The sequence below is a fragment of the Myxocyprinus asiaticus genome, chromosome 31 (assembly GCF_019703515.2).
Source record: "Myxocyprinus asiaticus isolate MX2 ecotype Aquarium Trade chromosome 31, UBuf_Myxa_2, whole genome shotgun sequence".
NCBI lineage: Eukaryota > Metazoa > Chordata > Actinopteri > Cypriniformes > Catostomidae > Myxocyprinus > Myxocyprinus asiaticus.
Genome location: NC_059374.1, coordinates 22665004 through 22681776, shown reverse-complemented (window position 1 = coordinate 22681776; position 16773 = coordinate 22665004). Strand labels below are relative to the sequence as shown.

Below are 16773 nucleotides of genomic sequence, written 5' to 3'. Positions count from 1 at the left end.
GATTACTTGGGGGTGGGCATACGTGTTGGATTGGGAAAAGGAGCGAGTTCCTTTTGTCCCATTTTTCCAAATGTCAGTCAGTGTAGACCATGAGCATAATGTTTTCTAAGATGCTGCGTCTAGTTAAAAATATTCCAACTTTCAAAAGTGTGTTTCGAGACCCGTGCGTGCACTCTGAACAGTTGTTTTGAAGCCCAAGAATGCATCCTGTTGGAACATCATCTAATCCTTTCCAAACAGTGCGTATTTTTATATTTGGGGTTCCTGGAGACCTCAGTGACATGTAAAAATTAGCCACTTATTTGTCAAATGTAGCCTCTTATTTTCACTTTAAAACCCAGTAGTATCTGGGGTTTCTGAGAACCTAAACAAAATTAGAATAAAAAATGTACAAGGAGGACGGTTGAAGCATTTTATCAAGTTGAAATATGGTTAGTTCTTATAAGATAAGATAAAGCCATGTTGTATCAACCTAGTATTTAAATAAGTATGTTTTTTTTTTGTTTTTTTTCTATTTAAATGGCCAAACAGAACATGAGTGTTCATGTGGTTTCATGATTGATACTGCGAACACTTCTAAGTACTCAATACCCATCCGTTCCAAGTATGTTTTTGTAATGCTGCGGTTTTGTGTTTGCAAAAACTAAGATGGAGATGTTGGAGAAGTAGGTGTTGCAACTGTGGTAGGGAGTAGCGTTTTACACTTGTGGTGAGCTGTTTTTTGAAGGGACACAACATCTTTGCAGTCTCTCACATTTCTCACTCTTTCTCTCTCAGCTGGACAGTGGCTGTTCCCTGCACTTGGCCCAGCGTTGGAGTCAGCTTCTGAATATTCAGTTGCGCAGGATCCCTATTTTGTCTAAAGAGTCTGCACCTGGCCTCATCATGGCAACAGGTGGGTCACATGAGCGGCTCTGCTCTGCGGTTAAACACTCTCATATGTGTGTGTGAAATAGAGGAAATACGATAAGGCTTGCACTCTTGCTGCTTACTCTGTTTCTTCCTGTTTTTGTGGGTCTGCTCTTATTAACCACACTGTATATGAGAGTGTGAATGTGAGTGTCAGAAATTTCACAAGTTGTAGTTTTTATTTTGTATATTATTTTGGTTTTCAATTTAGTTTTTTGTTAATTTAAATGGTGCATAAATAATTTCAATTAATTTTTTTATTTTTTTTTTATTTGAATAAATACTTTTATTTTATTTTTTAGTTTCAATGTAGTTTTAGTTCATCCATTTTAACATGGCACCATAAATTGTTCAGTTTGTACCATAACACTATCAGTGGCTTCTTTTCCACCATCGTGCCGAATGGTTCTCGTTGTGAAACCGTGCTAGTTGGCATGATTTACAATTTCTTTTTTCACTGTGGTGCTTGGATGTACGTTACAAATAAGTCAGTTGGCGACGGCGCAAAAGGTAAACATTGGAGCGAATGCACTATGGAGGTTGATGGGATATTCCAATTTTAAGGACTGCTTTTTCCCTGGTTTTTACTCAGCTAAATTGTCTGCACAGAATAGACATGCCCCATGAAACAAAAAGGAATGCAAAGAGTAAAAGGCGAGTGGTTTACCATCATTTGCTGAGGGTTTGTGCTTGCCACCTGACACGAACACACACAGACAGTTAAAAGTTCCCAGACTAGCTAAAAAGGACATTGTAACAAAAGTTCAAGTTGGGCAGATAAAGGAGGAAGCGGGAACCGGTTTCCACAGTTCAAGTGAGTCCGTTTTATTCACAAATAACCAGCAATCGCTGTACAGCTTCACTTCAAAACACGAGATGGCTTTTCAGCGTCACTCAAATAAACAGTCCATTTTTCAGCTTCACACAACACAAGGCTCGCTCTCTCTCAGGGGACAGACACGAAGACTCTGGTCTTTTTATCTCCCCTGACTCTCACTGTGAACATAGAGATGGTAATTAGTCACAATTCATCTCAGGTGTATGTCCTTACCGCTTTCTCTCTCCCCAGATGGGTTCTTGACCACAGCCTCTCCTCCACATTTATTGACAAAATATTATACGAGTAATATAATTATATATTTTATGAGTTTTAATGATAATCTTCCATAATCTACCTTACCCTACCTACAGCCGAAAAAGCTGTGTAGATAAATAACATTCTAATTACTTTATACTATATACTAAATAATGAAGACGGTATATATCCTCCTCAGACCTGAGCATGAGTGCTGTGTGCATTTTCCTTTTTGATTTGTAACTAGTAGCTTCAAATAAGCATGCCAAAAATGTTTGCAACATTTGTGGACAGCGGGACTAAGTTGTGGAATTTTAAATAATACTAAGCTATGGGAAGTCAGTTTTTTTTTTTTTAAATCAAATTGTTTATTACATTCCAGGAGTGTTGGTTATTCATGCTTTTGAGACGTTACAGACATTACATCAGAATTCTTTTGACTCAAACAGGGTTCAGTGTAAAAACCAGATGTAGTTTTGTTGGCTTTTCTCCCACCGACAAACTCCACTGTGATTGGCGCCATGTTGTTTGGTCACATGACTCTGTTTTTCGAAAGTTAAACCCTTTACTGACAGCCAAGAGTCTTCTGATCTGAGGCAGTCGGTTTAAATGAAATGCAATTATGCTTTGCATATAGCAAAGCCAAAATACAACGTCCACACATGTATATGCGGGGTCGCACGAGGATAAATAATATACTAAATAATGTACTATACTAGTTAAACCATCATAATAAAATCATGAATACACCAAAAATACACAATATAAAATTTTATTAACCTCACCATAGTGAACTTTGCCAAGTTATTTGACACATGAGTTCTCTTTCTAACATTCGTTCGGTATCTCACTATGGGAATTTGCCTCCGACACTGGAATCAATGACACCATGTCTGTCAGCTGAGAGACCAATCACAGCAGTGATAAGGGAGCCCCACCTCCCAATATAAGACACCGCCCCAGGTCTCTTCTTCATTCTCGTTCTCTTCCCCGTGAAGATTATTGGAAGCTATCCTCAGCAGCACTCGCAAGGAGTGGTCGCTGAACTGATCGTTAGCCGAGCCGTTCAGATTGCGAATACAGTTGAAGTCAGAAGTTAACATGCACTTAAGTCATTCAAACTCATTTTTTAACCACTCCACAGATTTCATATTAGCAAACTATAGTTTTGGGAAATCGTTTAGGACATCTACTTTGTGCATGACATGAGTAATTTTTCCAACAGTTGTTTACAGACAGATTGTTTCACTTTGATTGACTATATCACAATTCCAGTGGGTCAGAAGTTTACATACACAAAGTTAACTGTGCCTTTAAGAAGCTTGGAAAATGATGTCTTGCCTTTAGTCAATTCACCAATTAGCTTCTGATTGGCTAATTGGAGTCAACTGGAGGTGTACCTATGGATGTATTTAAAGGCCTACCTTCAAACTCAGTGCCTCTTTACTTGACATCATGGGAAAATCAAAAGAAATCAGCCAAGACCTCAGAAAAAAAATTGTGGACCTCCACAATTCTGGTTCATCCTTTGGCGCAATTTATCAGAAGATCTACCGATCTTCAGCCTTAATGACACCTCGCTCCTCATAGCGTATCAGGCCGAGCTGATGGAGGAGATAGGTGGCAAATTGACGCCATGGCGCCGGACGCACTGTTGTGGGAGGAGATCTGCTCACGGCCGCAGCATGGGTCTCCCATTTTGAATTCCTGACAGTCATATAGCCTATATATTTCTGCTAAAGAAAAAGCACAAGTAGATAACGCAATGGCATTGCTTCGAAATAAAGGATGGTTATATACTGCAGTAATGTTTTTTTTAATTATTATTATTGGGAAATTATTTTTTATTTTACATTGTTTTGAAATTGTTTTGGACTGTTTTGGTTTTTGAACGGCGCTTGGTCTGTGCTAGTTTCTCTTGTAAACAATGAAGTGCTTCCTGCCTCATCCACGTGACGCGTGACCTTACCAACGAGCTTATGTCATCCCTCTCATGAGCGCGCGTCACAGAGATGTACGGACGCGAACATTTGTAGTTAAAAAGTATATAAGTATTGTTTTGTTTCTAAAAATAATTAATCATTTGGGTTCAGAAGAACTTTATTTGTCGACTGGAGTCGTGTGGATTATTTTGATGTACCCTAAATATGCATTTTGAACCGTCAAAAAAATGGAGTACATTCACTTGCATTGTTTAGAGGAGGAGGCCTGAAATGAAATCCTAAAAATCTTAAATTCTGTTTTGATGAAGAAAGAAACTCCGATACATCTTAGATGGCCCGAGGGTGAGTAAATTATCCGCAAAGTTTCATTTTTGGGTGAACTATTCCTTTAAGAATATTTTGTATTCCTAAAAAGATGACTTAACATTCTTCTGAACTTCTTCTAATTTATCCTGATAACTTTCATAAAAAAAAAATCTGATGCAGAATTTTTTTAATCCAGCTCCAGAAGTCAGTCTTGGGAGATTTTAATTAAATCAGACCATTCTGCATTAATTGAAAATACAATACACATACAAACACAGTTTCAGTTTTGTTTTCATTCTGTTTTTCATGACCCATAATTACCTCTGTAAGTGTGTAGCTCCCTGTGGAGAACACGGTGTACACTGTAATGATAGGGAGCAAGTGCAAGTTGTTCATGAGCCCAGCTTCTCGAGTTCACCCCTGAACTCCTAGTGGAAAACATTGATTTTCCTCTTTACACAGTTTGGAAGGCACTTCCTCCTCTTTGTATCTCTCAAAGAGGGATTTCGCTCTCCCTCTCTTTATGTCTGCCAGCCACAGCCAGACCATTAATTAAATGATTATTAGATAATGTGCATGCAGGAAGGCAAGAGTCGCAGGAGGCTTGTGAAAATGTCTTCCCACTTAGACTGCTATCGCTCCACCGCAGATGTGCTAATTATTTGTTCTTCACCCACTGGCTAATTATCACATACTGTACAAACACGCTCTCAAACTCATCCACCCAGCCAAGGGCGACCACGCCACCTCAACATTGTCCTTACTGAAATAAATGTGTTATGTGCCTACTTACTGTGTGTATCTCATTTAAGGAGATAAATGTAAATTAAGTTCATTAGCATTCAAATTAATTAATGGAAAAACCTGTGGTAATGCAGCAGCAAAATGCATGTCATCAAGAAAAGAACAGCAAGGTTCTGAAGTCAAGGCTGTGAAAAGCAAGAGAAGGTGATAGACAGTAAACATGCACGTAGAGTCGAGAGCCTGTCGCAGTGGCGGGACTAAAGTGTCAGACAGTAACGCTTTGGTTTTTGCCCTTTGCTCAGGTTTCTTCCTCAAAATTAGTGCTTTGATGACAGCAACAGGAAGCAATAGGGTTCTTTGTGTGATGGAGCTCTAATTTTCTGTTATGGTTGATAGCATACTGTCTGGTAGATGATTCCCTCCCAAAATTTTAAGTAGTGCTTATCTCCCAAACTGCTGTTAGATCAGACAGCACACACAGTGTAAATTGGGGATATATTGAATATTCTTTATGCATTCGCAATGATTTTGCTTGCGATATAAAAACATGAATATCACAGTGATTTTAATGTGTATTTTGTTTTTTGGCCATTGAGTTCCCTTAAAAAAAGGCAGATAGAAAAAATGCTGTTATTGTGAACTGGTTCAAAACTCAAAAATTTGTTTGTCGTCTTTTAAAATGTTTTGATTCCAAGTGGCATTTGACATGTTTAAAAATGTTTATTGATAATATATATTTAGATATAATATAATTTTGCGAAAGTTTAAATATATAGTAAATAATATTTATATAATATAAAAAAAATATTAGGGCTGTCAATTTATTAAATTTTTTAGTAGAATTAATTACATTATTTGCTGATTAATTAAAGTAACCACAATCACATATATCAATATTTTCAAAAATAAAAATAATTCAATAAATAATTAGAAAATAATTCTATAAAAAAATTTAATATAATATATAATATAGTTATTTAGATAATGTACATTTACATTATAGTGGCAGATGAGTAAAGCATCGATTAGGCAATACAGAAAGTGGTTTTAGTAGTAAATAAATTCATTATTTCCATATAATTGAACATAAGCCTATCATTGACCTACAGTCCACAGCAGTCTATTTTGCAATTGAACTTGTCAATCTGTCCGAGATAGACTTATTATAAAGGCTTCTTTAAGGACGTGTCTATGTAAACATTCATCAGATGGATGCTGTTGGGGCTTCTCACTTTGGTGGCGTTGCATCATAAACGGTGTTTTTGAAAAAAGCAGTTTCAAGTTAATTGTAGTTTGAAACTTAGAAACACACATTTTGAGATCCCAGCATTCGGAGTTGTGCTTTATCCAGCTATGTTTGAATACAAGAACGCGTCCTTATTTTGTGCCGTCTGCTGTCAGTAAGGGTGGTTTGTTGTTTGTACAGCTGTAGTTGTGTTTACTGCCCCCTGCTGACTGGGACTTTCAAAAACATGAAGGTGAACATTCCCTGTTATGGTCCAGTGGCATGATTTATTGCTTACATTTTTTTTAACGCCTTATTTTTTTATTTAATTTAGCGCACTGAATTAATGAGCTAAATCAACAACCCTAAAATATATATATTAAAATAAATGAATTTCATTAAATTAAATTCATCATGTTTTTTGCATTAAAAATGTTGTGGAAGACATGCCTTAATTGTTTGCTAGAGTGTTACAGTATTTTTAGATTTCAATTTGATTTAATTTAATATTATTTTGTTTAATTATGGTTCCTCTAATTGAAATAAAAACAAGCCATCAAGATGTTGAATATCAAAATGCCTAAAAATCGAGAGTCAGTATTGTCTCTCTCTCTCTCTCTCTCTCTCTCTCTCTGTTTAATATGCACAGGATCTGTGGGAAAGAATCTGGCAAACAAGCCCAATGTGTATGTATCCAGCAGTGCTGGGATCAGGTGGAGAGAGGTGAGGACATAAAGTATCACAAACTAGACCCATTCATCATGATAATCTTAAATCTAAATTCTCAGACATTTTGGAAGGCAAAGCAGCATTCACTGTCACATGTAATGAATATATGTGTTCTCCAGGCCCTGGCTGGTCCTCATTTCTACACCTGGGGAGATCACGGAGGGATCCTGATGGCTATCGCACAGGGCGGCTCCACCAAAACTCTCAAGTGAGTCCGTCTAAGGATCTAATGTCACTCCGCTTATAGTATAAGCTCTCTGAGTGTTTTCCAGCATTAGGACAGTACTGATGCCAGTGTCTGCCCTTTGCTGGCTCAGGTTCAGTACAAACGAGGGGGAAACCTGGAAGGAGTTCCAGTTCTCTGAACAGGAGGTGTATGTCTACCAGCTGCTGACAGAACCAGGGGAGAAGAGCACCATCTTTACTATCTTCGGGTCTTATGCGGACCAGAAACATAGCTGGCTCATTGTGCAGGTCAACGCCAGTGATGTGCTTGGTGAGATTGATACTCAACTCATTTAAATAGGATCTACACAATAGCCCTTTCATTGACATTAATCTAGAAATGTGTTCTTTTTAAAGGATAGTCAAAATTTTGTCATGAATTACTGACCCTCATGTTGTTCCAAACTCGTATGACTAACTTTCTTATACAGAACACACACAACTTTTTTTTTATTTTATAATTCATAACACATTATTTTAATGTTCAATACAACGGCAATTAAAAGTATCAAAAGTAGTCCATGAAGGTCCTGAACCAACACATAGTCACATTACCAATTCAGAACATTGGTGTGTCAGGTTGGTCGGAATGCTCAAACAAACAGAGCAGTGTTTTGATAGTAGCACTGAGCCACAGTCTTTTGGGATTTGTACATAATGTTTGCATATTAAGCTGGGTTAGGGGACAACATTTTTTAAAAATAAACACTAATTCCTTGTATTATATGTTCTTAGGTGTGCCATGCTCAGAGGGTGACTATAAACTCTGGTCTCCGTCTGATGAGAGGGGAAATGGCTGTCTGTTGGGCAGAGAGATGGTGTACAAGCGGCGCTCTCCACACGCCACCTGCTTCAATGGCGAGGACTTCGACAGGCCTGTAACTCTGTCAAACTGCTCCTGTTCACGTCAGGACTATGAGTGGTATGAGCTGAAATCACCTCCATCTGCATTCTTTTCATATTGCCATTGTGTTCACAGGGGGTGGTAATGATAAATCATCCTTCAATTGTTAATTTAATCGCTGATTGAGCTTAATTTAAAATCTTATAAAAATACATAACTCATTGGCTTGTTAAAATGAAAATTGCTAATCAGGTGTGGGAGTGTTTCTATATAAATAATGATTATGTTAACCACAAACGCTATACTAGTGTGTTAAAGCACAACATGGCAACAAGCACTGTTTCTCAGTCAGTCTAGGTTCACTCACCAGTAATTTCACTGTGAGTGACCAGTTTATGTTATGCACTGATTGTACTTGCATTGTGTGCTATAATTTGTCTTAAGTTCAAAGTCAGAAGTAAATTTTAGTAATACAATAAAAAAATAAAAAAATCTATATATAAAAAAAAATCAAGCTGTATATCCTATACAAAAGTTTTATTGGAGAGAGCCTTCTCTGCATTTTCTAATAATAACATTATTATTAAATATTTTGATTAAATATATTAAATATATGAAATATTAATTTATTAAATAACTTTATTAATAGTGGAATTAAATTAACTTGATCTATTATCTATTTACATTTTTATTAAATAATTGTATTAAATGTAAATGTAAAATATATTAAATAACATTTACATATATTGCGTTATTATATATATACATTTACATATATTGCATATATATATATATATATATATATATATATATATATATATATATATAAACATTGTATATACAGTATTATAACATTATTATTAATGGTATTCAGTTAATGATAAATGAAACATTGAATTCATACTAAACATAAATGCATTAAAATAAAGCAGGCTGAAAATGTTTTCAGGTATTATATTGATTAAATATTTATTTGAATTAGAGTTAACAAATATGCTGCATGCACATGTTATTTGGAGTCCTCCAAAAGCGTTATTAAAATTACATTAGATTAATTGATTGTAAATTTGAATGACAGTCAACTTATTAATATTTCTGAAAATGTACATCCCAAGTGTTCACATAAAGAGCACTAAAAGAATATTGAGTTCTCAATAAATTCTCAATAGTTGACTGCCTGATCTTTCTGTTTCCCAGCGATTATGGGTTTAAGCTGAGTGAGGATCTGTCTCTCGAGGTGTGCATGCCTGATCCTGAGTTCTCTGGCAGTCTGTACGCCCCACCAGTGCCCTGTCCGGTGGGCACCACATACCGCCGCAGCAAAGGGTAAGAACAGTTATCCCTGCAATCCCAGCTGAAAATATCCTCCTGGATACAGATTGTTAGCAACCACCATCAGCAGCCCGAAAGCATTATTAGATATGCCACTGCTGTGTCACCACACATCGCTCTCCCCACATTATCTGCAGTCGAGAGGAGAATATTTATTTAAAACATAGACTGCGGCTTGAACTGAATTTAGCCGGATGAGTTTAGATCTCCAGCTCAGTCAGTTGAGATGTGAGCTGGAGGTAATGAGGTTAATCAAAATAATAGAGAATGATTACTGGGGAAATGGGGAAGTGACGTTAATAACTAATAATACATGATGAATGGAATTAGCATTTTATATGCAAATAAGTTTGAGACAATCTTGGAATTTCTCATTATATTTCGAACGCATCTCAAGAGCAAGAAGTACTCTTTAATCAAAGCAAGAAAGTTTGATATCATGTAATTACAGCATCACCTAGTGTCAACTATTGGCACCCGTCAAAAAAATATTCAAATCTGTTTTATGCATTTTAATTGGATGACAAATTTCCTCAAACTTAGTTGAGTAATCTTTAAATTGTGTACATATTATGAATTCAGAATAAGTATTTAATTAATTTTTAGGGGAAGAATTAACTTAAAAAACCTAGTAAGCAAAATTCATGTGTACTTGTATTTGTACATCAACTGTATTTGCTTTGGCATTATTTGAACAAATTTCATAATTGGCTAATTTAAGCATGATTAAATAAATCTAATTTAAAACAATTGTTTAAATCTTGTTAACTTAATTTTACTAGTTGACTTATCCAGAAAAGTAGTCAACTAGTTGGCTAGTTTATATAAATTACTCACCACACATGAAAACAACAGTGGTTTTTTTTTTCTGTTTCTGGCAAGTCCGTTATGTTAATGGTGAGCATGTGAATGGAGAAAATGTCCACACAGTGAGTTAGACACGCAATTCTGTATGTCTCCATATGTCTTGCATTGTCATAAACTCTGTCAAAACCATCATGTCCTATTCGCTTATGGTATCTGTCAGCCTGTGGATGACAATTAATTTTAGAGAGATTCAGAAGACTTTTGGCTTGAATGTGGACACTTTAACCTTTTAAGTTCAGATCGGCCTGCCATAATTAAAAAAAATATTAATATCTAATATTTGACCAACACAAAATAGGTATTGTATTAAAGCTTAGAAGCTATACTTTACCATGCATGTAGGCATTATGACCAAAAGTGCTTTGAAATTTGCAGACAAATCAGAAGTGTTCCGTTTGTAATCAGTAAAAACATCAAACTGATCAAATAGCCATGTGTCATATGTCATTGGAAAGCTCTCAAAGAGTTGAATACAACCAGGTGTTGCTTATAAGCTGCTTTTTTGCTTATTACTTCATGAAAAATAAACAGGACATAAAATATCACATACCATTACTAAGAGGAGGTGATTCTTGTTAAAACGAGCCAACACACAACATAATCAGATGCATAGATCATTAGATAATCTACGCGAAGAACCATGTGTACACAGCACATAATGTGCTAGCTGGCTAAAAGCATGTTAGCTTTCCTGGATCAGATGACTTCATCAAAAATTATGTAGAACGCTAAACCAATTGTATCAGGATTTAGATCGCTGCAACCAGAAGTGGAAGTCATTCAAATATGGGCAGAGAGGATCGTTCCTCTAATTACATATCGCCACCAGGAGATGGTGCAAAGTACATGACACAGTCTCAATAATGGCTTAAATGACACAGAACGGAACTGAATGAGATCTCATTTCTCATGCCTGCATGCTTTGGAGAGAGAGCATACCTTTAGTCATTGTTGTATTTGCATGTGTAGTTAGTTCTTATGTACAATTATTATGTATTATTTGTTTGAAGATGCTTTTCAAACAAATTTTTTTGAAGATGAAAATATTGAGAAGTTTTTGGACACTGGGATAAATTATTTTTGTAATGCTATAACTTTTGATTGCTTTGTCGTATCAGCACAAAATTTTGCTCAGGTACAGGTGACATGATTGGGAACAAAACAAGCATTTTTCGGAGCTACCTTATTTACACCCAGAGATATTTAATGTCAAATCAGAAAAATACGGAAAAAAAAGTAAATTTTTGGCTCGTCTTTTTTGTGATTTTTTTTTTTTATTTTTTTTATTTTATTTGTATTTTTTTTACCAGTTTCTTAGACTGAGAGTCTTAGAATTTATCTTATAACATGGTCTGTTCGAATACTGTATTCTGATTGACTGGAATGCGTGCTGTTAAAACGGTTGAATGCACAGTTAGTTCCGGTCAGTTTTAATCACCGTTGACATTAATGCTCTGTTTGTAACCCTAGCAGCATAACATTACAGAGCAAGCAGTGTGAGCTATAGCAACTGAAAACATTTCCTAACCACTTTCAACAGCATAGCTAATATAATGGAATTCAGCTTGTTTTGCACGGAGGGTGAGAGAAGGAAATCAGGACCTATTAAATGCGTCTTTCGATGTCCGGCAAGGCGATGCAAGATGATTTAAACTGTAATGTGCTGTGTATGTTATGTGCTGAAGTGCCACCTATAGCCAATAGAGGCCCCCCCCTTTTTTTGGTGAAGCGCTACCGTTCATGGACAGATTGCAATTTCATTCTTAATTCAGTCAGTCGTGCAGCCTTGATGGATACCATACCGATGTCTCAGAGGTCAAATTCTGCTGGTTCCAGAGTGTTTTGAATGGTTTTCCCCTTATCATACAATAAGTGCTACTTACTGTCACTGCGATGTTTGTAACGTCGTTTTTTCCACATTTATGTGAAAATGACAATGAATAAAAATGTAATAATACATTTTCTCTGGAGTGCCAACCCTTCTACGTTCTGTGGATATTATTATTTCTGGATTGTGCATTTAAATTCACAGTTTTGACCAAGTGTGTGGTTGCACTACTTTTTCTCTGTGTCTCAGTAGGCAGAGCTGTTGATCTTACGACGCTTAGTTAAAATTAACCGTTATTTTTTTGTTTTTACAGTAAAATATGCACTGCAAAAAATTTATGACAGCTGTAACTAATCAATTCTGGCAAGTGACCATGGTATAAGTGGGATAATCCATAACTAGGTGTGCGTTAAATTATTTTAAATGCACTTCGCGGAGGCAACCACCCTCCACTTCGAGTTGGGTGGTTTTTCGCCTCCACCTTGTGCATTTAAAATCGTTTAACCCTTATATAATCTATATCATTGAATTTTTTTTTTAAAGGTTTTCTTTAAAATAATACCATACAATTGACCCTCTTTGTTTTTTTGTTTTGTTTCGAGTTATAAGACTTTAATTTTGGTCATTCCACTGAAACAGGAAATCCTTAAAAACACCTTCAGCGCTTAAAGAGTTAAATGAACTCGGACATCAGAGTGTCTCCAATGTCTGCAACGTGGTTCACTCGGTTCACTTTTTCATTTTTGCAGTTTCAGAAATATATATTTTTTTAACAAAACGAATGCCACACCACTATGCTGAGATGCAGTTTGTGGACAGAGGAATTTTCCTCCTGTTGTTGCCATTGATAGCATAAACGCATCTGAAGTCATGTGATCCACAACGAGTCAGTGACGACCCAGCACATTGATGAGTGGCAGAACTAACCTACTAGTCCGACAACCCCTAATGTTATAATATTGTCTGATGCTGTAGGTACAGAAAGGTGCCTGGAGACAGCTGCAGTGGAGGAGATGTTGAAGCTCGACTCGATGGAGAAATGCTGCCATGTCCTGTAGGAGGTAAGAACTCCTCCTCAGCTTACACAATCTTCCTCTCTGTGCCCTTTTATGTAATAACAGACAATCCTAAGAGATTCAATATTAAGTTGTGCAGCCATTATTAATAAACTGCTTCAGACTTCTAAAAAGTTGATATTATGATGTAATCTTTATGTATTTGTCGGTAGACTGTCATGAACTGTCTACCAGTTGCACTTTGGTGTAATGCTAAAAGTTTTATTAACCTAGAGCTCAGTCTCCAAATGGCCATAAGCATAACTCCCCACTGTGCTGCTCTTAAGAGTCATCACTGTCTAGACTGCCTCTTCTCTCTGGCATTGTGGTGCTGAGCCTCTTGACCACACTTCAGTGGCCGCGTTGATTGGCTTGACTCTGCGACTAGAGAAAAGGCTGAGAGAAGATGGAGTATTAGAGAAGCCCTTTTGACCCAGTGTTGGCAGGAAGTGATGTGACTCGTAACAGTGCCTTCATGTTTCTTTTACGATTTGCAATGAATTGGAAGGGATCAGATTGGTCCTGTAAAATGGGTAGCTATTTCTTTTTTCTTTTTTATAGGTGAGTGCTGTAAAACATTAAATCAAAAGGAAACTTAAAGCACAAAAGGATTAAAAGGAAAGCAATACATCAAAAGCAATTTTTATGGCGCACTTATTTCTCTGCGATGAGTCATAGTTCATCCAAAAATGAAATGTATGTTATTAATTACAGCACTCACCCTTAATGTCATTCCATACCCATGACTCTGTCTCTTCCATGTAACACTAAAGGAGATGTTAGACAGAATGTTAGCCTCAGTCACCATTTACTTTCGTCGCATCTTTTTTTCCATACAATGAAAGTGAATGGTGACTGAGACTGAACAATCTGCCTAACATCTCCTTTTGTGTTCCACAGAAGAAAGAAAGTCCTGTTGGTTTGGAACAACTTTAAGGGCAAGTAAATGACGAATCTTCATTTTTGAGTGAACTATCCCTTTAACTGAGAAGTTTGAAGTTTGTAATTCAGTGTTGCTCTTATTTTGCCTTCACTCTGTAGAGAGTAATGAGTTTATCCTGTATGCGGTGAGGAACTCCATCCACCGCTATGATCTGGCCACAGGCACTGACCAGCCACTTCCCCTCTTGGGTCTCCATGAGGCAGTGGCACTGGACTTTGACTACGAGAAGAACTGCTTATACTGGGCTGATATTTCACTGGACACCATACAGGTGAATAAACATCTTCCGCATGCCTGGCTTTTGTTCTTAAAGCTGAAATATTTATGCAATTTTATACATGTAGAGTGGGGTCCAGATGTCTGAGACCACATCTGTACTCTATCTAGGTAAATAATCAGTTTTGACTGTGGTAACTTCCTTTGAACAAAAGGTCAGATTTCCTTGTTTCCACTGAAACACACAGAATGCCCTTTTGATCATTCTCAGATTATGCTGAGATAACCAAACTTGATAATGGATCAAGTTTTTCACAAAGTTCATGTCAGCTTGGGTGCAAGTTCTCATTAAATCATTCTAAATACTTTCAAATGTAAATTTTTCGATTCAAATTTACACTCCAATGTTTATGCTATTTTTTAGAGCTGTTGAAATGTATGCATTAACGCATGCAATTAATTTAAAATGAAATTAACGCATTTACCAATTTTCAATTCAAATTATATTCTGACATTTTATTCAGCTCCTTGTGAGTTCTGAACACTAGTTGGAATTGTAGTTGAAATGTGTCCGGGGTCATTACATTGACGCGCATACCAAAAACACACAACAGTGATTCCATGTCAGTTATTAAGTGATGGAGAAAGGACCTCTTAACTATATTGTTTTATACAAAACTAACCCAAATGGGACCTGCGAAAAGCTGAATTCATGTAACTTACTGGAGTGAAGCTTCTGCGCTTCCATCAATTCAGATGAAGTATAATTTACGTGCGCAATGCCAGAGCTCAGAATGTTGGAAATAGGGCTGCAACTAACGATTATTTTGATAATCGATTAATCTAACGATTATTGTAACGATTATTCTGTGATTATTGTAACGATTAATCATTAGCTCTTAACCAATTATTCAGCTTGTGCCCCGACTTAAAAGGTTGTATTAAACATGCTTACTAACAATAAAGAGGACAAAATCATCTTTTAAAAATACCTCTAAATGACATTCACTGAATTAAAGGGAAAAAAATATTTTTATTTAGTTTAATTCAGTAAAGAAATTCACTGCAAAAAATCCTATTGTTATCAAGTGTTTTTGTCTTTTTTTCCATTTAAAATCGTCTAAAAATCCTTAAAACAAGATACATTTACTTGATGAGAGAATATATCTTAAATATAATTGTATTTTGTATATAAGTTTATTTTTTCACTTAGTTATACTTCTGCGAGTGCAGTAAAAACAAAATATATTCAAGATCTATTCTCTAAAAGCAAGTCTAAATATCTTATATCTTTTTTTTTTTTAAAGGATTTTTAGATATTTTAAAATATTTGTATTTTTAATATTATATTCAAAATTCTCAGATAACTATTTTTTCTGCAGTATAGCTGCTAAAGAAAATGTACGTTGTTTTAAAGGAGTTTTATATATTTTTATTGGAAAACAAGCCAAAACGAAAACAAATCAAAACGTATTTAATCTCTCTCACCATCTTTAACTCGCAAAAAAAAAAAATAATAACTCTCTCTTATTAATAAAGCTGCGTATTGCCAATTTTCTTCACGATAATAAATGCAGAGTGGCATATTATGATTCAATAAGTCACGAGCTATCACATTATAATCTAGCTGCATTAAGCGTGCGTGCTCAAGGGATGAGCGTCCCCACGACAGAGTGTGCATCAGCCAGGTGCAGTTTCAGTCTCTCCTCCTTAGATCGGGATACTTCACGCAACTCATAGAAGAGGCACTGACCGCACAGAGAAATGCCCGTTTTGGAGTTCGTAGTTATTTACACTGCTGTTTAAAAGTTTGGGGTCACTTGACTGAAATGTTCTCATGATCTTAAAAACCTTTTGATCTGAAGGTGTATGCTTAAATGTTTGAAATTAGTTTTGTAGACAAAAATATAATTGTGCCACCATATTAATTTATTTCATTATAAAACTAAAATTTAATAAAAAAAATAAAACACTTTTTGAAATTGATGACTTGGACCAAATAATAAAGAAAAGCAGCCAATAAGTGCCCAACATAGATGGGAACTCCTTCAATACTGTTTAAAAAGCATCCCAGGGTGATACCTCAAGAAGTTGGTTGAGAAAATGTCAAGAGTACATGTCTGAAAATTCTAGGCAAAGAGTGACTACTTTGAAGATGTTAAAATATAACACAGTTTTGATTTTCTTTTTTTCTTTTTTTTTAGATAACACAATACTTATAGTTCCATTTCTGTACTTCCATAGTTTTGATGACTTTACTATTACCCTTAAATGTGAAAAATAATAATAATAAAGAATGAGTAAGTGACCCTAAACTTTTGACCGTTAGTGTACATGATCTGCTTCCGTATTATTTTAACTTTAATAAAGCTATAACGCATTAAATATAACTGCATTTAAGATGTAACGCCAGGGTGTTTCCTTTAAAGACACTCGATGAGCAAGTTTTGCTTCAGCGGAGCAGCAGATCCAGCTCCATCTATTCCACAACAAGAGTGCTTCTGTATTTTCTTATTTTGTATTTTTGCATTA

General features: G+C 35.9%; 1 protein-coding gene across 2 annotated transcripts in view; it reads left to right on the top strand.

The window, feature by feature from the left end:
• The window catches only part of LOC127421778 (sortilin-related receptor-like), a 99036-nt gene that overhangs the window by 55471 nt on the left and 26792 nt on the right, over positions 1–16773 (top strand). For both annotated transcript variants that reach the window (XM_051664911.1, XM_051664912.1), the window contains exons 10-17: positions 778–895; positions 6852–6925; positions 7051–7139; positions 7249–7427; positions 7892–8078; positions 9198–9326; positions 13003–13088; positions 14124–14296. In XM_051664911.1, the coding sequence (XP_051520871.1) occupies positions 778–895; positions 6852–6925; positions 7051–7139; positions 7249–7427; positions 7892–8078; positions 9198–9326; positions 13003–13088; positions 14124–14296 (1035 nt within the window). The remainder of the gene's footprint in view (positions 1–777; positions 896–6851; positions 6926–7050; positions 7140–7248; positions 7428–7891; positions 8079–9197; positions 9327–13002; positions 13089–14123; positions 14297–16773) is intronic.